This window comes from Podarcis tiliguerta (assembly GCF_965153285.1).
Source record: "Podarcis tiliguerta genome assembly, chromosome: 5".
NCBI lineage: Eukaryota > Metazoa > Chordata > Lepidosauria > Squamata > Lacertidae > Podarcis > Podarcis tiliguerta.
In genome coordinates, this window is record NC_139538.1 from 72,378,704 (window position 1) to 72,401,722 (window position 23,019).

The 23,019-nt window shown below is 40.9% G+C and overlaps 2 protein-coding genes across 52 annotated transcripts in view; one reads left to right on the forward strand and one right to left on the reverse strand.

The window, feature by feature from the left end:
- The window catches only part of ANK3 (ankyrin 3), a 376,227-nt gene that overhangs the window by 293,868 nt on the left and 59,340 nt on the right, over positions 1-23,019 (forward strand). For 35 of the 50 annotated variants that reach the window (XM_083439835.1, XM_083439848.1, XM_083439844.1 and 32 more), the window contains 4 exons: positions 125-197; positions 376-438; positions 16,535-16,658; positions 21,048-21,150. In XM_083439835.1, the coding sequence (XP_083295961.1) occupies positions 125-197; positions 376-438; positions 16,535-16,658; positions 21,048-21,150 (363 nt within the window). Of the gene's footprint in view, positions 1-124; positions 198-375; positions 439-12,507; positions 13,002-16,534; positions 16,659-21,047; positions 21,151-23,019 lie in introns of those variants that run through there. The other 15 variants (XM_083439836.1, XM_083439865.1, XM_083439854.1 and 12 more) reach the window with 3 other exon arrangements.
- Positions 1-23,019, reverse strand: part of LOC310677310 (uncharacterized protein) — a 120,693-nt gene that overhangs the window by 28,335 nt on the left and 69,339 nt on the right. The window lies entirely within an intron of this gene.

Consider the following 23,019-nt stretch of genomic DNA (forward strand, 5'->3'; position numbering starts at 1 on the left):
TGTGTAAAGTGCTGAGCTTTTGGGGGTGGGCATTTTAAAAATATTAAATATTATTGAAATTGTCATTTCTCGTGAAGATTACTGGTAGTTTTAGTCTGTAATGATGTTTCTTTGTCCTTAACAGACTGTCACAGAAAAGCATAAAATGAATGTACCGGAAACAATGAATGAAGTTTTGGACATGTCCGATGATGAGGGTATGTATAATGGAGCTGCTTCTTATTTCTCAGCACAAATGTATATTAAAACATTGTTGTTATTCAATCATTTTTGCGGGGAGGGGCAGGGCACTCAATTGTTTTGTTGAAATCGGGTATGTTTCCCACCCCAGCCGTTTATAATTGACCTAACGTTTTGTTCGCTTAAATTGTGCAGTTCGTAAAGCGAATGCCCCTGAAATTCTCAGTGATGGTGAATATATTTCAGATGTTGAAGAAGGTATTTCTTACTTTTTTTGTACTGCAGTGGGCTCTGCTCTTCAGCATTTCGATTTTCTATTCTAACTTGACAAATCAAAGCTGCATATACACTACCATTTTGCAGAGCTTTTGCATAACTGGTGAAAACCCAACAAGATAGACTGACCTCTTCCTATCAGTAGTCTGTTTCTCTTTGCGTTGTGTTTACTGTCCTTGATTGCACAGCAGGCTAAGCTACATTTTAGCACAACATGGATCAACAGGAGCATTTAACAGTTGGCCTTCAACCTCCGCTCTTCTCCTCCTCGAAAGCTTTTGCCCCCGCTTTTAGTTTACGGTTTGTTGTGTCATCTGATGCAACAAACTGTGGTTTGGTTTGATCGATTGATTCAACGTATTACATTTCTATGCCGCTTTTCATTCAAATGAATCCCAAAGCGGCTTACAGACAATAAATAACAATAAATGACAGAACATAATAGAAGCAGGGCCCTTATTCAGCTGGAATTCACCAGTTCCAGCACCTCTCAGGTGGGAGTCATTGCCATTATGAGAGAACAAGGGAGGCATTCATGGTGAGTTCCAGTACCTCTTTTTCTAGAAAAATAGCACTGAATAGAACATCACAAATACAGTGTAAATCATATAAAAGAATGGTTGTACATCAATACAGCATTTATAATCTATAAAACAATATTAACAACCTTAAAGTAGCAGCCATAAGATAAACTTAAACTATAAAGTTAAACTTATCTTAAACCATAAGATAAACTAAAAAAAAATTCTTTCCAGTAGCACCTTAGAAACCAACTAAGTTTTTTATTGGTATGCGCTTTTGTGTGCATGCACACTTTGGAAGGAATTTTTTTATTTTGTTTCGACTACGGCAGACCAACACGGCTACCTACCTGTAATAAGATAAACTGTTAAGTTCAGTGTTAGGTTCACATTACCTATGGGTAATTTCAAACAAGCTGCTTTCAGATCTTTTCTTTCTTTCTTTCTTTTTTTTTTTTTTTTTTAAGTAATTTTTATTTTTCCACATAAAAAACAAACATAACAATAACATAAACAAAAACAATAACAAACATATAAAATGGACCTCCCCATACCACCCCTTTTCTGCATCCTTATTTCAGATTTTTCAGCAACTTTTTAGTCAAACAATGTATACCTTTTTTTCCATCAATTAAATTTTCTTTAACTTAGTATTAACAGCTGTAGCTCTTTACCTCTTATTGCCCTGAACCTTAGTTTTCATCCAAATTACAACGATTTTTAAGATATTCTTTAAATTTACTCCAATCTTCTTCCACCGCCTCCTTCCCCCGGTCTCGAATTCTGCCAGTCATCTCCGCCAATCCCATATAATCGATCACCTTCGACTGCCATTCTTCCAGCGTGGGTAGTTCTTGCGTTTTCCAATACTTTGCTAGGAGAATTCTTGCTGCTGTTGTGGCGTACATAAAAAATGTCTTGTCCTTCCTTGACACCATTTGGCCCACCATGCCCAAGAGAAAAGCTTCTGGTTTCTTGAAAAAGGTTCTCTTGAGAACTTTCTTAATTTCATTATAGATCATTTCCCAGAATGCCTTAATCTTCGGGCAGGTCCACCAAAGGTGAAAGAAGGTTCCCTCAGTTTCATTACATTTCCAGCATTTGTTACTGGGCAAATGATAGATCTTCGCTAACTTAGCAGGAGTCATGTACCACCTGTAGATCATTTTCATAATGTTTTCTCTTAAGGCATTACATGCCGTAAATTTAACACCAGTGGTGCACAACTGCTCCCAGTCAGCAAGCTCAATATCATGTCCAATATCTTGTGCCCATTTAATCATACTAGACTTCACCATTTCATCTTGAGTATTCCACTTCAGCAACAAATTATACATCCTTGATAAGTTTTTAGTATTGGGTTCTAACAATTCTGTTTCTAGTTTGGATCTCTCCATCTGGAAGCCTATCTTTCTGTCCTGTTTAAATGCTTCATTTATTTGTCTATAATGTAGCCAATCTCTCACCTTGTCTTTCAACTCCTCAAAACTTTTCAGTTTCAGTTGTTCACCATCCTGTACTATAATTTCAGAATATTTAGGCCAATGTGGCCCCATATTCAATTTTTTCACCTCTTTGGCTTCCATAGGTGACAACCACCTGGGGGTTTTACTTTCAAGTAAATCTTTATATCGAATCCAAACATTGTACAAAGCTTTCCTGACAACATGATTTTTGAAACCTTTATGAGATTTTACCTTATCATACCATAGATATGCATGCCAACCAAATCTATTATCAAATCCTTCAAGATCCAAGATGTCTGCATTCTCGAGGCGCAGCCATTCTTTCAACCAGCAGAATGCTGCTGATTCATAGTACAGTTTTAAGTCTGGCAGGGCAAAGCCTCCTCTATCTTTAGCATCTGTTAAAATCTTAAATTTTATTCTAGGCTTTTTGCCCTGCCAGACAAACTTGGATATGTCTTTCTGCCACCTCTTGAAACAATCCATCTTGTCTATTATTTGTAAAGTCTGAAACAAAAATAACATTCTAGGCAATACATTCATTTTGATAACGGCGATTCTTCCTAACAGAGAAAGTTTCAATCCTGACCATGTGTCTAGATCTTTCTTAACTTCTGACCAACATTTATCATAGTTGTCTTTAAATAGATTCACGTTTTTCGATGTCAGATTTACCCCCAAATATTTAACTTTTTTTGCTAACCCCAAACCAGTTTCTTTTTGGAATGCCTCTTTTTCCTCATTTGTTAGATTTTTCTCCAGCACTTTAGTTTTTTGTTTATTCAATTTAAATCCTGCAACTTGACCAAATATTTCTATCAGTTCTAAAACTCTTTTTGTACTAGTGTTCGGCTGCTGTAATGTTAAGACTAAGTCATCTGCAAATGCTCTTAACTTATACTCTTTCGCTCCGAACTGAATTCCTTTTACCAACTGGTCCTTTCTAATCATGTTTAACAATATCTCCAAGACTGAAATAAAAAGTAAGGGAGAAATGGGGCATCCTTGTCGTGTTCCTTTCTCTATAGCTATCTCTTCAGTTACCACATTATTCACAATTAGTTTTGCCTTCTGTTTAGAATATATTGCACTTATACCATTTTCAAAACCTTGGCCTACCCCCATCCCCTGGAGATTCTTTTTCATAAAGCTCCAACAAATGTTGTCAAAGGCTTTCTCCGCGTCCACAAAAATCAATACTGCTTTTCTATTAATGTTTGTTTCCAATAACTCCACAATGTCAATTATATTCCTTACATTGTCCGACATGTGTCTTCCCGGGAGAAAGCCAGCTTGATCTTTATGAATCTCACCTATCAACACTTTCTTAAGTCTTTTTGCTAAAATGTCTGCAAATATTTTGTAATCCACATTTAAAAGTGAGATCGGGCGGTAGTTTTTAACCTGGTTCTTTTCAGTCTCAGTTTTTGGTATAAGTGATATAAAAGCCTCTCTCCACGATTCAGGTGCCCCCTTCCCTTCCAGTATCTCATTGCATACTTCTTTCAATGGTTGTACTAGACAGTCTTTCAAAACCTTGTAATATTTAGCCGTCAGGCCATCTGGTCCTGGAGATTTTCCCAATTGTGTCTTTTGAATGGCTTCCTCTATTTCTTGTTCTGTTATTTTTTGATTCAAAATCAGCCTGTTCTGTTCCGAGATTTTTGGTAGTCCATAATTTTCCAAAAATTCATCTATCTCTTGTTCCTTCACAGGCCCTTGTGAATATAATTTCCTGAAATAACTTTGAAAACAGTTACTTATCTCATTCGGCTTACATATACTCCTTCCATCCTCCTCCAGACAAGTAACAGTGTTCAGTTTCTGTCTTTTTTTCAATTGCCATGCAAGAAGCTTCCCACATTTATCTGCTGATTCAAATGTCCTCTGTCTCATTTGTTTAATTTTCCATTCTATCTCTTGGTTTGTAAGTTCCATATACTGCATCTGATAATATTTTATTTCTCTCAATATTTCATGAGACTTTGGATTGGACCTCAATTTCTTTTCTCCTTCCTTCATCTTTTCCAGAATTCTACTTTTCCTTTCATTTTGTTTTTTCTTCTTAATTGAATTCTGTTGTATCAGGAAGCCTCGCATCACGGCTTTACTTGCGTCCCAAATTATTCTTTTTTCAACTTATTACCTACCTGTAATAAGATAAACTGTTAAGTTCAGTGTTAGGTTCACATTACCTATGGGTAATTTCAAACAAGCTGCTTTCAGATCTTTTCTTTCTTTCTTTCTCTTTGAAGCTGGCTTGTTGAAAGAACTGTAGTTATTGTTAATTGCAGTGCTTGGCTTAGATGATATGGAAACCTGGAGAAAAGTAAAAGCTTCTATGCTCCTCTCAACTACACAGGAGGAGGAGTTAGGAGTACCTGAACCCAAGGCTCATTGCAGCTTGTGTATGTCACACTAAACCATGATTTAAAGGTGTGTACAAACACAGCCACATCTGAGTGTATGGAGATTATATCTTAAGCTTGAATTTAACACTTTTGTCACATGCTACATGTGGGTGGGGCCAGTTCCTAGAGAGGGAAGAGTCCCTTTTCTGGTATAACGATGGTTGGGAACACATTGACTGTAAGGATGCAAGGAATTGCCTTCAAAGATACAAGGAGCTACCTTCTAATACCATGTCAGAATATTGGTCTGCTTCATCTGTGATGGTTGTCTTTGGCCACAGCCATTCAGCGTGTCAAGCACAATCTTACCCCCAGACCTTCTTCCCAAGAACCTTTTTCCTGCCTCAGGAGGTGGTGGGTTCTCCTTCACTAGAGAACTTGAGCAGTCATCTGCCAGATTCTGTATGTAGATCCAGTATTGAACAGGGGCCCTCAAAGCCCCTGTTCTTTCCAAATCTGTAATTCCTCATGATTCTACCTAGAGATGTCAGCATTTGAATCTGGGACCTCCTGCATTCCAAAGGTATGCTGTGCCAATAAGCCGTGGCAATTTTCTCCAGACAGATCACACTGTACTTGCTTCAGAGGGTGGATCCGAAAAGACAACTGCACTGTGATTGTAGGCTTCCTTAGTCAAAAGCCCTGATTGTACATGGTCATGTATATGCAGCTGACTTTGCTTTCACTAACTTTCCTTATTAATTCTGTAAGCAACATTATACTTTTCATGATTACTGCAATTACTGAGGATAACCCTCTGATTTTGTCCGGATTTATTTCTTCACTTTTTAAATCAAATTGTCTTTAATAACCTTCTTGGGGTACTCTCTTTTGCTACTGCTGCTTTTTATTTTTTTTAAAAAAAGTTTGCATATTATAATGTGAAACAAACTGATGAGTGTGGTAGATATGAAAGTATTGCAGAAGAAGGAAAAATACAAATGTCTGTCAGCAAGGGGCTATATGGGAATATAGATTTGGTGCCTGCTGTCAACAATACGGCAGGTTCTGGAAATACAGGTTTAAAAGGCTGATGATATATGGCCTGAAACAAAAGAGCTTTCATTGCTGCTTTTAAGGGGGGAGGAGAGTAGTGTATTGATGTATATTGTTACAAACATATCTCTCTCTTATAAAAAGATGTCCTTCTCTATGTTCTGCTTTGTAATTAGCAATAGACCAGAGGTGCTTGGTAAATTGATAAATTGACTGCTGTTTATTTACATCCACCTTGAAATGTACTTTGAGTCGCATATACTTGCACGGTGGAAGAAGCAGGTTGATTTGGGGTTTTGGAGTGATGGGTGGATACTGCTTAGGGACTAGTAATTACCCGCCCATGTTCTTGCTTCCACACTCCTACAATGTCTTCTCAGTCTGCAGATTTTTAAATAAGACTGTTACAAAGATTCGGCTTCTGCTGTTCTCCTCCCCAAAGGAAGCATGTCATGCAAAGTCTTGCCTGAGCTTCCAACCGCATGAGGAAGGTGGAAGGCAAAATAGTGTTTTCATTACATTTTATTAGGTACCTTGAATGTGATGCTTTGTGAAGCTTAACATTGTTTATATATTCAAATACATGACGTAGCAAATGCCTGAGCTCTGAGTAATTATTACACTGATGGTGTTTGCTGCTGCAGTGTTGAGGCACACAATTGAAAAGCCCACGCATTGCCCACATTCTAAGGAACCAATGTCCTAATTTCAATGTACTAAACAACTGTGGAGCAGTAGCAACCATTGCTGCCTTCCTGCTGCTCTCTCTGGTGGGCAAGAAGGATTAGGACCCCTTCAGTGGGGTCGCCTTCAAGAATGCTACACACACACACCCAACGTAGCAATGCTTACGTATCTGCCTCAAAGAGACCTAGGACTGCAACTAAATCAGGAAAATAACGATCCTTCTTTACAGGATTTTTAATATCCAGCATGTTTTAGATATGTTGCTTTCCTCAGTACAACTCCATGAAAGGATAGATAATGTCAAGAGAAGAGAGAATGGTTGACAGCTGGCTTGCTGAAGTTGTTCTGTGTTGCTGCAGAAATATCAGTCACTGGTTTCTGCTGCAGCATTTCCACAGTTGATGGTGGAGTTGAGTGGTGGGACAGGATGTTATTGTGGGAGTCCCCATCGTTTTCCCTACTGGGACAGAAACCCAAAACCCTGTGTCTGCAGACATATCACTGCAGATGTGCTGGAGACCAAGGTAGATCTTATACATTGGTCAGTGGTTCCTATTGGTTGTTATGAAATCCACTAGGTGTCCTATGGTGACTTTCCTTCTTAATAAGTAAATTGATCCATGAAATGCCACAATCTTAGAAAATGTCCTGTGCAATTTGCTTGTTTCTCTTCTTGTATCAAGGAGATCATATGAGGAACATGGCGGCATGACCAATGGCCCTAATATATTGCACTGCACACTACATTGTATTGCCACACAAGCCAACTTAAAATCTTAAGCACATGTGTTCAGAGGCAAGAGGCAATGATCTTCTTAAAATGGCTTATCTTTTACCCTTGTCCTCTATCAGAAGTCAACAATCAGGAGTTTGGGGTGAAGGTCCTGCTAAGGAATGGATGTGTACATTGCTGTTTCCTGATCTGCAGTTTTTCCTGAGCCATCTTCCCCATTCCCTTACTTGTCCCATGTCCTATCCCAATACTCCTTTATCAGTACAGTGGTACCTTGGTTTAAGAACAGCTTAGTTTATGAACAACTTGGATTAAGAACGCTGCAAACCCGGAAGTAGGTATTTTGGTTTGTGAACTTTGCCTTGGAATAAGAACATGTTTCACTTCCTGTTGAGTGTGTTCTATTTGTAAATTGAGTCCCCTGTTGCTATGGGAAAGCACGCCTTAGTTTAAGAACGCTTTGGTATAAGAACGGACTTCCAGAACGGATTAAGTTCGTAAACCAAGGTACCACTATACCTGCCTTTCAACAAGCTTTGTGTACTCGTATACATTGTAAACCACCTAGACAATGGACACCATTAGGTGGTCATATCATATATGTTTCTCCCTATTCATCTCAGACCAATTCTTCAGTTCTACATGCTCAGTGATAGTTGTGATAAAGAACTAAATAGGCTCATGCAGTGAGTTCACATAGCATCCATAGGCACAGATTCCTTTGCTTGAAAAAATGTGTGGCTGCGTGTTTCACCCAGTGTTGATTATGAGATATACAAATAAAGCAGCTACAACGAATGCACTCAAAAATACACAGCTTCTAGACAATGTGATCTGAATATATCCAAGATAGATGACATCGCGGGAGACCGCTGCCTCAGGAGAGCGAGGAAAATTCTTAGGGACGACTCACATCCTGGCCAGAACTTCTTTAGTCTCCTACCTTTGGGCAGGAGATACAGAAGTATAGTCAGCCACACCAACAGGTTAAATAACAGTTTTTATCTGTGGGCTGTTGGGCTGTTGAATGGGGGAAAAATAGTGGTGTAATTGACTTCCGACAAGCACACAGAGCGCAAACAAGACTGAGTGTAGGGGGGGGGAGTTTAATTTCACTGCACACAGGTGGTGTAGTAACAATAAAGGTTTATTATTATTAGAATCTTGAGAACACAAGAAGAGTTTGCTGAATCAGGTCAATGGCCCATCTAGTCCCTCATGTTATCGCAGCGACAAGCCAGGCGCCTGTGGGAAGCACACAAGCAGGACACAATTCCTAGCAACTGTGATTCCTAGCAACTGGTATTCAGAGGCATACTACTTTGAGTCTGGCAGTGGAGGTAGGGCATAGCTTTCATTGTTTAGTAGCTGTGGATGTCCACCAGGAACCTTGTCCCCCACTTCTTCCACAGATGAAATGTGAAATGACATCCACGCTCAGGAGTTCATGTAATTCCTTCGGTTTTGGTAGTGTGTGTGTTGGCGTTCAGAAGACATAGTCATTCTGGGTTGTAGCCAACCAAGTCTCCCCAGTAGCACAATGACTTCCGCTTGTGCAGTGGAATTTCCCTTCCCTCTCTTCCCGCTACATGCACCCCAGATCTGTTGGGGAAGGGGTGTTCCCCTAATCCTCTGGAGCACGTTTGGGGTTGGGGAATAAAAAAAGGGAGGAGCAAGCAGGAGCACTTGTGCTAATACGACTATTTCATTGGATGCAACCCACTGCTAGTGCAGCACAAACAACATGCTCACACACTACCAAAACAGAAAAGCCCCTGTGGTAAATATTAGGAGATATCCCATCTCCTTCCCGAAGCATTAACACTTCATCAGGTTCATACTAACAGCTGAACTGCAAACAGGAGGTGAAACTTCTTCACATTTAGGAAACAGGAAACAATTTACAGATTAATCCCTTAAGCAGACTGGTTTGTTTACTTGTTTAATTCCACTCAATCATCCTTCCTTTCTGCATTCAGATCCAACCATGTTAAGAAAAGACCTTTGTTTTAAATAAGCCTTGGATCTTGAACAGGTTCTTTTTTCTTTCATTTTTTTGCCAAGTATTGCAACAGTATTTAGCAAAGCTTTTCATAGCCCAAAATGTCCCACATTTGTTAACTGTCCAGTAGGTTGAAGCAAGAAACACAATGGGTGTGCACAAGTATACAGGTGTGTACTTAATTTTAGGTTGCAACTTGTCAAGGTGTCATTATTCAAAGTATTTGAATAATTTCAGACTAGATCTGTTGAAATTAATGAGCCTAACTCGGTCATATTCATTAATTTCATTGGATCTCCCCTGAATTACTTGAATACCACGCAGTGGCTGATTTGTGTTTTTTCTCTGTCCTTCCTCACTTTTGAGTCTCATGCAGAGGGAGGAAATGTGCAAACCTCCACCATGAAAATGCAGCTTCTGTGCCTTGCATTGGAGAAACCTCAGCACACCCACTGAAAGTGTGGAGAGAGGAGCATGTGAAGGAGACCTGTGGGATCACAGCCCAATTCTTCCCTTTTTATTTTTAACTCTGATCTGGGCAGCATAATTTTGAGTTTCCAGGTGGGGTGGGGGGCACACAAATGAGCATTGCCCTAATTGTGTTTTCTTCCCTTCCTTGGCTCCTCCAGTTCTGTTCCACAAGTACTTGCAGAAGAGGAGAAAAGGGATTAGAACACATAATTCCTGCTGCACCCACACAGAAGCACAGAAGCAGAGAGCAGCATCTTGTTCATTTCTCATTATTCTTCTGTGTGGAGCAGTGAGCTGCATGGGCACAACCAAGGGGGGCAGGGAGGGGCAGTTGTCCCTCCTAACTCAATAAAAATCAATAAAAATACACACAAACTGAGGTTCTGCCTTCCCCAACAAAAGACCTGCCCCCCCAACCCAAAATCCTGGCTGTGCCCATGGTGAGCCCGTGGGGAGATGTGTTCAGGGAGGACTGAGCTCCCATGCTTTGAAAACAGCCCAATGTAATTGCTAATATTGGCTTTGCTTTCTACAGATTCTTTAACCTCATTTCTGTGCTCATTTCTTCCCGGCTGAACAAGGGGGTTGGAGGCACTCCAGGTATACAAGGCTGAGACCATTTAGGGCAAGCTAGACCCCTCCCTTTCCCCCCTCCTCACAAAAATCCAGTGAAGTAGGTCAGCTAAGAGATAGCAACCAGTTCCAGCACATCTCTCTTGAGCTCATTGGCTGAGCTTCATGAGGTTTGAAGAGCCAATAAGATGTATTGCAATCCAGGTTCAAATCTTGCAGATCTCTTCAGTTCTCACTGTTGGCCACTTGAATGACACGAATTTGTGCATTTTTATTAGCACAGTGTGTTGTTTATGATACAGGTAGATCTCATCTTGCACAGGGTGGGTGGGTGTTATGTCCTTTGCTGTTGCACATATAAGCAAAATTGCGCGAAGCCAGAACGACCCCCCAGGACAGCTCTGCGTGACTATCCCTACCTCAATGAAACTGGTGCTGTGCAGGTGTTGCCCCTCACACAAGGCAGAGAGCTTTTTAAGCCCCCCATTTAGCTTACCAGGCTCTGGAAAGTTCACATGAGGCCTCTGCAAGACTCCCATGACCTTCTCAGAGTCTGGGAAGCAAGGGGGGGGGGACTTTAAAAGCTCTTTCCTCACAGTGTTTTTCTGCTGTGGAAAGAGCTTTTTAAACTCCTCCTCACCTTGCTTTCCGAGCTCTGGAAAGGTTGTGCAAGATCTCAGATGGCCCTTCTTGGGCTTTTTCGCCTGCTCTCCTGCCCCTATTAATTTTTTTAAAATTTACTGTGATCCACATAAAGCTGAGATCACATATGTAAAATCAGCATAAGATGAGCTGTACCTGTATACTAAAATAGAACTATGGAGTTCTCTAGAGACTTTACACTTTCCTTTCAGCTTGCATCTCTCTCTCTCCCTCCCTCCCTCTCCCTCCTTCGTCGCTGCCCCCACAAGTGTTTAAAAGCAATTCTGATTGGTCAAACTTTAATTTACATCTATACATTTGAGATAAAGTACTGTGTGTGTGTGTAAATTGCAATTGGCACTGTGGGTTAAGCCACAGAGCCTAGGACTTGCCGATCAGAAGGTCGGCGGTTCGAATCCCCGCGACGGGGTGAGCTCCCGTTGCTCGGTCCCTGCTCCTGCCAACCTAGCAGTTCAAAAGCACGTCAAAGTGCAAGTAGATAAATAGGTACCGCTCCGGTTTGCCAGAAGCAGCTTAGTCATGCTGGCCACATGACTCGGAAGCTGTACGCCGGCTCCCTCAGCCAATAAAGCGAGATGAGCGCCGCAACCCCAGAGTCGCCTGCAACTGGACCTAATGGTCAGGGGTCCCTTTACCTTTACCTTGTAGAATGAAGTGGGCTAGTAATCCATATTTTTTTAAAAAATAAATAAATCCCAACATTTCGAAAAGCACTAGCACATACAAAGCCTGTGTCTTAAACCCAGTTGCAAGGATGCCACTACTGAGTTGCCCAAAATCAATAGCATTTTCAAATGAACTTCTTTCAGCATCCCATCTAGATTCCAGACGTCCCAGATGTGTCGTGTACACTTCATGGGGAAAGAATTTAAGTATCGCGTTTTGTTAGCGAGGTGCACTATGCAATCCCCTGGCTGAACCTGCCATGCCACCACGGCATTCCTTCCGGAGGCTTCCGTCCCGCTGACAGATTGGTGTTCTCTCCCTTTTTATTGCTGCGTGAAATGGGAAAGGTGCCGGTGTTAATGATTGACGAGGACCAGCCCTAGTAACCGGCCTCCTGTCTGGCCAGAAACGCAACTCTTGTGCGCGCGCAGAGCTGGGGGTGTGTGGGGTGTGTTGCCTCTCTTACAACCTCCCTTGGCAATCGGGGTGTAAACACACAGTCGTCTTTGTTGCTGAAGTTGGAGAGTCACCGGACTCCTGGTTTCGGGAGACAAAAGCAGCCCTTTCCTTTCTCCCTACCTGAAGACAGCTGGGAAGAAATGCTGCTGGGTTCGTTTCCTCCGAGCCTGAAGCTCAGATCCGCTTCCACCTCCTCTTCCTTAAGCTGCTTTCCTCTCTCGCCCCTGTCTAACAGCAAAGTTATTTACTAACACAGTTTTAGCAAAGCACCCTTCCACATAATGTGCTTTTGCCTGATTTCTGGCTGCCCCAGTGCCTGCATGTTTAACCAAGACCGGTTAGTATCAAATTACAGGGAGAGGGGGAGAGAACCTGACACCCAAGCTGTGCGCTTATTTACATACAAATAACTCAAGCGCTTGTCTGTATGTCACCATTCAGTCATCTTGTTAGACTAGGCTTGCCAGAGGAGTTTTCAATCCTATCAGAAGACACCGTAGATTGCGTGGTGTATGTTTCTTTTTGAGGAGATCTTTACCTCCAACAGCAGCTGTCAATTCCTGCGTCTTTAAACTTTTGTTTCGTTGCACATTTGGAAGAAAATTCGGGTGGCTTTTGTTTTTTGTGTGTGTTTTTTTTGCGAGGTTCGAGAGGACAAAGGCGCACATTTCGTAAAATGCAGGCGCTGGAAGAGATCAAGATGTTAAGAAGAGCCCAGCTGGTGTGTGGAAAGTGAATATGACCCACAGAGATTAGGCTCTTATACTGGTTTGGAGATTAACTATAAATCGCTGCTTAAGGACTAATAGGACTAATAGGAATTCTTGGAAACATCAAGAGGCAGGCAGGAAAAAAAAGTTTTATAGACCAGGCGGGTGAAAATGGCTTTCCAAAACAGTAAGACTTTTCTACCTTAGTATTTACTGCGGTGTTCATTTCCCCCCACCCCGATTTTGTGTACTCTTGTGAAAATACCTTGACAAGACTTCTAAGCTTTTACAAAACTGTTTCTTAAAATAATTGCTCTGTTGCCAGGTTGCAGGGAGAAAGTCGATCTGTTATTTGGTCAATTGCGAGGCAGCAGAGAGCTTGAAGGGAGTATTTTTAGAACTGATTTGTGGCTTTAAAGTGGGGCCTCGTTTGTGGTTTGCTTTTTAACATTACCCCCCCCCCCCAGGCCAAGGGAATAGTTAACCTAAACTCTGCATAATCATTGGGGGGGGTGCAGATACTGCTTCAGGAATGCTCTGTGAAATGCTTATTTTCAGTTGTGCAACTTTTAGGAAATACAAATATTTATCCAAAGGGAGGACAAGGGATAATTTTTTGCATTTAGAATTGAGCTGTTGTACCATAAATTGAAAAGGGAGTTGGAAAGGGAACCCGAAAACCTCAAGGGGCAGTTTTATAATATATTTCCCACTATTGGAATGTAGGTCTGACAGTGACATAATGGGGTGAAGGTGAAGTTGATGGGAGTGCAGTGCTGTTCCTTAACCCTCCCATTGCTGCACTGCTTTACTTTTGAATTCAAGGGCCAGCTTTTGTTACCTGCAGTATTGTGATAAAAGTTTTATCAAAACAGCAAGGGGAGTTGCTGTTAAATACTACTGATGCTTTACTTATAGGAGTACAGAGTTGTCAAAGTGGCTCTTATCTAAGCTTGTGTTAATGCAGCACGTGTTTTATTATTGATTCAAGTATTATACAGGTTTTATATTTTCATTTTTTGAGTTAAACTATTGAAGGGATTACTATGCCCCTATACCCATGATAAAACACATGTGGGATATGAAATGGTTACATCTAAACCTAGAGGACTCAATTTACAAGGAAGAACTGTGGAATATTAACATATAATGTTTTCATATTTTCCAGACACTGTCTATTAGGTTTCCCCCTCAAACTTTTAAAAACACACTCAGGCCCACATCTAAGCTTATATTGCCTTCTAAGCCTCCCAATCCATCACCAGCCATCTCTTTGGCAAACACACAGAAACATCACACTCTGCTCTCTGCATTGCCACTGGCTTCTTTATATGAATGTTTAATAGACTGGGGACATTGCACTGGAAGAGGGAACTAGTAGAGTTCATACACACATCCCCTGCACCTGTTGAAGGAAGTTGTGGAGGGAGCTGTGGGTCTGACTGGGCAAATCCTGCTGGTGCACATCACTGCTCCATCGCCTAAAGTCTGCACGTTCAGATTTCACTAGAAAGAGTTATACTTGTCTTCTGAAACACCATGCACAGCTTCTTCATGTGAGGAGGAACCTGGTATACATTGGTGTGTGAGTAGAATTCCTTCTGATGTAGTTTGAATGCATGGAGAACAGAGTGTAACAGCACCACATAGACAGCACCCCCTTCTTGGGAGCAGGAAACGCCCATGTATTCCTTATCTCTTTGTAGGCACTATGACCCTCCAGCTGTTGTTGGGCTACAGGTCCCATCGTCCCTGACCATTGGCTAGGCTGGCTAGGATTGATGGGTTTCAGCAACATCTGGAGGGCCACAGGTTTCTCAGCCACATTCTGTGGTTAGCACAGCAAAGCAGTTATTGCAAAATTGGACCCTCACAGCTGGAAGGAAAGTGATTTTGGCTCTGCATGTTGCAAGATCATCTCCTTCCCAGAAATTCTGTGGCATGGAGATCATTTGAAATTTATCTTACTGGGAAAGGTGTTCTCTTAATTCATCCTTAATAAGAGATGTGTTTGTAGTCATGTGATGCTTTTGTTGCTTGTTATATTTTCATTTATACATGGATCCCTCTCCCCCACTATTTTAAAATATGAAGTCTTTCTTAAAACCATTAAGCCTTGACAGGTTAAATTCAAGTTGAATATTATAGTTCCTAATCCTGAACTGAAAATTCTGTTGGCCGTTCTGAAACATGTGCCAATTCTCCCAATGTTTTTAAATCATTCCTGCTGTTTTTGCAAGAAGGATTTTCATACACCAAGTAAGACTAGGGTGCAGTAGCATTAATCTCTTAAACATGGTTACACATAGGAGTGGGCTGGTGAGAAGGCGCATGAACTCTCCTCCACACACAGGCCTTAGCCATGGTTAAGAGTTATGTTGGTACTGACCACAACCAGGATCTGAATCTGGTTTCAGAACCCTGGTTAATGGAGAACTCTGGTTACCCTTAGTTATGCTTATAGACAATGCTGATATGCTTTAAAGCTTGTGAGAAGGGGGATTTGAGCCGGGGGGGGGGGGAGGGCAGGAGGAATAAGCAGGTGGTCTCACACCTTGCTCCCTTAGCCATGGTTAAAGATGGGCTGCACTGTACTGTGGTCTTTATACAGTCTAGAGACCACAACCCCCATGATATAGTGCTAATGGGAGCACAGCAGGCATGTGTTAAGCGACATATACCCTTTTAAATAAAGAATAATACTGAATGACATTAAACTGGAATTCTCTGAAATTTAGTTGATGGGTCAAATTCAGGAACTGGGACAGCAAAGTGGGAGCATTTGAATAGCCACAGGTTTGGTCTTTGGCTTCTTTCCCATTACATTCCCATCTGTCTAATACAGATTGTGTGTTTACTGGGCGGGCAATATTTCTGTCTTAGTCAGGGCTTTGCAAGCTGCTGACAACAGATAAATGGCCAATTGTCAGAATAGTCAAGTTGTAGCAGCAGACCTGGGCCAGAATCTGCCCCGCCCTTATCTTTACAGTAATGAAGACCACCACCCCACCCCACCCCACCCACACATAATTCAGCTATAAAGCTAATAAAAGAATCAATGTGAGTAGCAAATGAATGTTTTTGAACCAAAAGGGTGAAATGTGCAGCTTTTTGTGGGTCTTTGTAGGTGGGTAGGGGACGGATATATGAGAAGTTTCGTTCAAAAAGGCTATAGATTAGGGCTCAGCAACTGGATGCCATTAGGCTGAATCCAGCCCTTTGAGGGACTTCTTGTTTGTTTTGCCTCAGATGCCAACTTAGAAAGGTGAAAGAGTAATATAGAGGGAGCGGAATCTTTAGTAATGGGATGAGCCAGCGGGCCATTTCAGAGGGGTGGGGTTGTCACCTCAGTCCTCCCACGAAATCCGTTTTTTTGAGCACAGGGTGTTAACATGCTAAGGAATGCCTTCCATTCAAGTTACTTCTGTCTGTCTGAGGCTGTTAGAGTGATTGGACTAGCATCACACCTGATATAACCTGCTAAACTACTGGATTTACAGGGATAAATGTCATTCTTTGTGCTTATATATATATTAACATCTTAAAGGGTTTTTCTTGCTCTCCCTTTTTTTTTTTTTAAGTTGTGCAGATAACATATAGTTGGCATTTATAATACAGGGGATGCACTGAGTTCACTTTCTAGCAACCTTACTGAAGGACAGCAGGCATTTCCTTTGGCTGTGTGTAGCTTCTGATTTCAGCCTGCTTTTGTGCTGGCAGGTGAAGATGCAATGACAGGAGACACGGACAAGTATCTTGGGCCGCAGGATCTAAAAGAACTGGGAGATGATTCTCTGCCTGCAGAAGGATACATGGGCTTCAGCCTAGGAGCCCGATCTGCCAGGTATTCAGCATGTTCTTCACATGTTCAATATAATATATACACCCATGCAGTGCATTTTATCACTGGAGAAATGAAGCAGAGTTCCATAATTTGGCTGCCTGATTACTCTGTCATTCAAACATGCATCTGCTATTTGGTTTCATGCTTCTCTCTGCCCTCTGTGATGGCTTTGTTATGGCAATAGTTGAAAGCAGATTAATTCTTCATGTTTTCTTCTTCGTCTGGTATCTGCTCATGCTCTAGATATGTCAGAAGTGTTCCTTTGGAAACAGCTGGAAGCCTCTATCTATGAGCCAGACCATTTAGTCCACAACGAACATGTAGCCAAGAAGGGGGGGGGGGGGAGGCTTTTGTTCAATAATTTGATTATAATACTTACTGACACTAATTTTCTTTCAAGAATGAAAATGACATAGATTCATGCCAGAAAAAAATGAAAGATGGTTGTTTGGCTAATCCAATTGCTTCACTTTCCCAAAAGGTGCAGATGGAGAATAATAATAAAAAAGTTTAAATCTGTTTGCAATTGTTTGCATTGCTAATTGCTGTCTTAAATCCTTTGCAGTGTTTTGTTACCAAAGGAACAAGCAGTTTTCTTGCAAGGGAGTAAAATAGGTCACAGTTTTTTACATGAGTGATTGCTATCTTTGCACTTCGAGACGTTCAGTCATTCATATTATTGGGAATTTCTGGTTCAGATATCTGGCTTGCCTAGCGTCTAAAACAAACAAGGCTCCACAAGCAACTGAAGAGATTATTTTCATGGTTGTGGATTAGCAGCCTGTTTACTGACAGTTGAATTATTTTGAAGCTAATAATTAAACCTCACAAGCCTGAGCCCTGAGGACTTTTTCCTATAGCTTAATGATCTGTTGTAAAAAGTTCTTCCATTGTCTAACAGGGAGTGGCACCTCCCACAAGGTAAAACTTGGATGTTTGCATCTTTCAGTCTTGATTGTTGTGACTGCATTGAGTACAGAAGCAGCATGCACCCTAATTTTGCACTGTAATCTCTTGCTTTGCCTGTAAAACCTCTTTGGTCATTTAATCAACTTCTTTTTGAATTATATGTGAAGAATAGCTGTTAAACAGTACTATGTTGAATTTTAGTCATCTGTGTTTAGTTGCCCAAATAACATAGAATTCAGTTGATTAAGCTACTTACGTGTGTACTTATTCTGTGAACTGTATTCTGTGGTTTTAACAAATACTCTTAGTAGTAATCTACTAAGTAGTACCTAGTGAATCAGTGACAGCTCCGCAGACCCACATATCCGTCAGATATTAATGGGATGTTAGCACATCATAGTAACTGTTTCCAAGAGATCGGAAATCCTGAGTGTACTTTGCTCATCTTTGACTCCTCGATAAAACCTTAAAAAGTCGCATACTTCTGATTTAACAGTACCATTATTTCTCACTATGTAGCTCATGTTTACATCTGCAATATATTACATGTGTGTTACACTCAGATGAAGCGAACTGATATTCAAACGCATCTATGAACTCCAGACCCCAGATTGACTTTACTAGGTTAGATGTGCTTAAGTGTGTTAAGGATTGGAATTTTTAAAAAACAAAAACAAAACATTCCATATCAAACAATGGCATTGAAATTCACTACTTTTTAGGGAACTTTCCACATCGACTTAATCTGCCACAGAACCTCTGTACATCGCAGATGATTCCAGATCATGTTCTAGAATGCACGCTTCCTTGCATACCTGCCACCCCACATGAAGAAGTGTCTATCCTGGAATAAAAACAAGCAAACCAACCAACCACCCCTGTTGCCACTGTGCACTGCAAAGGAACATACCAAGATGTGCAATTTGTCCACCTAGCCCATCTTTCTGCACTGGCAGGCAGTGGCTTGCTAGCATCTCATGAAGAGCTCTTTCTTATTGCCAGCTGTTGCTTTTTAACTTAAGATGCCGAAGTTTCAACCTTGTGACTTCTTGCATGCAAAGCTTGTGCTCTAATGCTGACCTACAGCATCTCCCAATAGTATAAGGAGGAGCGTTGGGGAGGGGAACCTGTTCCACCAAAGCGTCTCAGCCATTGCTGATCTTCTTAATAAGGAAAAGAACTGGAGGGGACCTGGGATCCCCTAGATGAATACAGTTTGAAAGCCACTACAACCCTTTAACTATAGCCAAACACCTGCGTAGATTTCTGAGTGTAACATAACAGAACGAACCACATTGAATGTCTTAAGTCATCCAGCCATGGCATTGTGCTTTTTCCACTGTCTGATTCTTTGCTTTCTATCTCTCCTTGTTTCCCCCTCCCCTCCCTGTACATTTCTTAAAAAATAGTCCTAAGGTCAGGTAAGAAAGCATGGCACCCTTGTGACATTTCTCAGCTTTTGCCATTCATCATTTATTTATTTTTATTCAGCATTGTGATGTGATGTGACTTTTTCTGTTGTGTCTCATGTTAGATCATACTATTTTGGTTACTGCCAACGTAATATATGACCTGATTTCATTGAATACATGTTTTGAAGGGGGAGAAAAGATGATGGGGGAGGGAAAGTTGAATGTTTTTAAAGACCCAGGGCCCAGGTGGAAGTTGGTGGAGCTGAGCACCGGGAGAAACGTTCTAAATGCAATATATACTGGGGTGGAATCTTGGGGGGAAATTATTAAGAAGTGCAAAGTGCATGTCGTAAGTTGTTAAAGGTATATACTGTTGTTTAAAAAAACCCCTAGTTTAAAAGCATTTTTGTTTTGCTGGATGCAATTATTTTCTTTGACATTTTTCTTCCTTTTCAGTTGCAATAGTAAGCATGTCTGAATGCTGGCATGTTTTCTAACATATGCTCCATGTAGCTTCCAGGGTTAATGTGTGTGACACATAGACTCAACATTTTCCTGGGTCTCAGTATATTCAAATTGTTTTCCTCTAAACTCCCAGAGAAGGAACGAAGGCAGGAAATGATCTAGATCAGTATTCATTTAGCAGATTTCAAGTGTTCAAAGTTCTTCCCGTACTTTATTTTAGTAATACTCAGAACAGCCTTGTAAATTAATCCAGTACCATTATCTCAATACTGCTGATGGGGACACCCAAGGCTGAGAGAATGATGCCTTGACTAAAGCCATTTAGATCGTTTGTAATGAAGCATGAGAGACCAGTGCTAAATCCAGTGCATTTCTTCTGTGCTTTTTGTGTAATGTTTTTATGGCCAACCTAACTTACAGTGAGTCAGCCAGAAGAGGCAGCCGCAAGCAAACTGTGGGGCTAGGATGAGCTTTCTTCTCTGCCACAAAATGAACTGCGCAGAATGCCCACCTCTCAAATAATAACCATTCATATAGAGTGTTGATTTCCTTTTTCTAGATCACCGTAATTTGTGCACCATTGGAAAATGCTGTCATTTTTGTGGAGAATCAGTACAGACTGATCTCTGCAGCTATAAGAAGTTTCTGTGCCTGTAATATAGCTCCTTGCTGGAGGGAGATTTAACAAGCCCAGCTTTTCTTATTACTGCATCCTTGCAGTGGTAGAAATCACAGGTTCCAGAGATATCCCAGGTGCATGGTGATCAAAAGCAAAGGAGCCCCTTCAGGCTAGGGGCTGTCAGTTCCTGAGATGGATTGGTTTTGTTCTAAGCTGTAATACACTTTAAAGGAGGCCAATTTAGGGATAAGATGAGCCTTCTACTCCAGATGTAAATTTTAGCAAAAGTCGCTGACAACAGTGGCAGCAGCACACTAGTGCAATCAGTACACTGGATTTATCTACCCTTTGATAATGAGGTCTCTTAATTAACAGAGGGGAGGGAAATAATAAATATGCATTTGTGTGAAACTGGGCTAGCTAGAAAAGTCAGAGGTCCTAGGCCATACAACCATAAATCCCTCATAGAAACCAGCAGCATTTTAGAAAGTCTCTGTTCATGCTAATCACACTTACTAGGGAGTCACATTGAACTCAGTCACACTTTGAGTAAACATGCTTTGGATTGCACTCCACATTTCCTGAATATATTTTTACTACATTTATCTAAAATCCAACTATATGTTATCCTGATTTTAAGTGAATCAGTGCAATCCCTTGTCTGTCTACTAATAAGAAAATTCAATTGTGTTCAGTGGGGCTTACTTTCAGGTAATTGTGTTCAGAATTGCAGCCAATGGGTTGGATACCAATATTCCTTTATTATGACAAAAGTAGTGGGTGGAAATTTTGGATCCAACACATTAGAGGAAAACCTCTTAAAAATTGTGGTACAATTCCTAGCATACTTTAAAATTCTGTTTCATCAATCATATTCTGTTTTATTATCTTTCACTTGTTCCCTGGAAGTTGCATGCATTAATTTTTCTTTTGTTCATCTCATTGTCATCTTCATACTCTGTGGTAAATTGTAAATACAACCAGCCTCCGCTCCTTCAGTTCGGATAGGTCCTACACTTTGAACAGAAGTTCTTTTGCCCGGGACAGCATGATGATCGAAGAACTCTTGGTGCCCTCAAAGGATCCGGTGAGGTTTTTTTATTGATTCTGTGGTTTGGAGCATTTTATAGAAATAAATAAATGTTTTACCATGCAGCTTAGCCTCTCCTGCTAGAACATACATTATTTATGTTACAGTAGTGGGGTTCTGAAAGTTTTTTATTTATCAATTATTTCGGTCAATCAAAGTTGAAATTTTAATAATAGAATCAAGCATCAATCGGTCAATCATACCAAGTAATCCATTGGAATTTACAGCCCTGGTAATGGTACTTTCTCTATCAATACTGATATTATTGCCCTGTGTTTCAGAACAGTAGAAAAGAATGTAGAATTAATGTGAAGAGCTTTTCTGAATTAATACAGAGTATGTGGTTTATTGGCAAGGCAAAAGAAGATGGTTTCTTTTCAAAATCTGTAAACCATATATTGGGTATAATTGAATATGGTAGGGTTAGAGACAAATTTAACTTGAGAAACAGTGTTTGAACGCTACTTTTATACTGCTGAAATCTACAGGGCAAAATCAGTGTGGCTGCAATAAATTCGAGATTGGTTATTCAAGCTACATATAATTGCAGTTGTTTGCCAGCTTGGGAAAATTTCAATAAATAACAGTGTTTTCTTTCTCTGCTAAGTTAGTATTTTTAAAGGATGTTGGAGTTAGCTTTTGCTTTATATCACAAAAGACCACAAAGCAAGGATGACTGACATATTGGTAAATGTGTTTGACCTATCAGAGTAGGGCAGTATCTGGATTTTGCATGCAATACAATAAGATTATTTTACATTGAATAGCCAATTTCTCTTTGGGAAAAAGGCATGTCCAATAATAGACAAGGCTTCTTATTTGTGTTAAATTGCTTTGCAATGGCCATCCAGGTAATTATCTTCTTCAAGATATACCACTGATGTTATGTGTTCTTCTTAAACTGGTTTTCTTGGAACATTTTTCTTGTTACAAGAGACAAAAACTTAGGATAGACGGCAACAACTGTCTCTGTCTGAGATGAGTCTGTAGTAGTGACACCTGCATGTTGCCAAAACCTGATTGTCTAACTAGCATTGTGATGTCACCACATCGCCAGATGATCTCCAATTGGCTGGGATTATGTAGTTGCCTTTGTCCAGCCCCTAGTGCCAAGCATTACTGAAAAGACCAGAGAGCAGTCCAGTCTGTGCGTGGGGGGAAGTATGTCAAAGATGCAGGTTGCTTCCCACCTCGAGAGTCACACCAAATTAGGAACTGAGAAGGATGTTGCTGCCGCAGTGGCTGGGATCTGGAGCACATAACAGTTCATGGTTCCTTCTTCTGAGTAGGGTGCAGTGATAGAACACCACATGCTGTTGGGTAGGCATTTTACAGTCTGGGCTTTAGTTTGGATTCATGACTGTTTTTGCTGCTGGTGTCTCAAGGGGGTGATTGGTGAGAGGTTCGGCATGGGAGGGGAGGGTGAACAGGCAGAATAGGTCACCCAATTTTGCAGACTCCCCCGGTGGCACATCTTCTAAGATGGTGATCTCTGGGAATTGTACCTGTCCTCTTGGTCTCCGCATGTGTTAGGTCTGGGGTGGGGCTCCTCTTCCTCTGATGGTAATGATTGGAAACACTCTTAACAGTGGGGTTTAGGAAAACTATTTCGGCCTCCTACCCAAAGTCCAATTTACTTCCTTTTATAAACCTACCATTTACTGTTCTGCTGCAAATTTTACGACCTCCAGGCTTCTTTTTGCTTCTCTCTCCTTCCTTATTGTCTCCCACTATTAAATTGTTAGCAGAGTTTGGTCTTTTTATTTAAAAAAACAAAACACCTATGCATGCTGCTTAGTTTTGAGAGGCTGCAGATGAAACATTTTTGGAGTGTTCATTCCTTTTCAGGCTATATTCTACTGACAA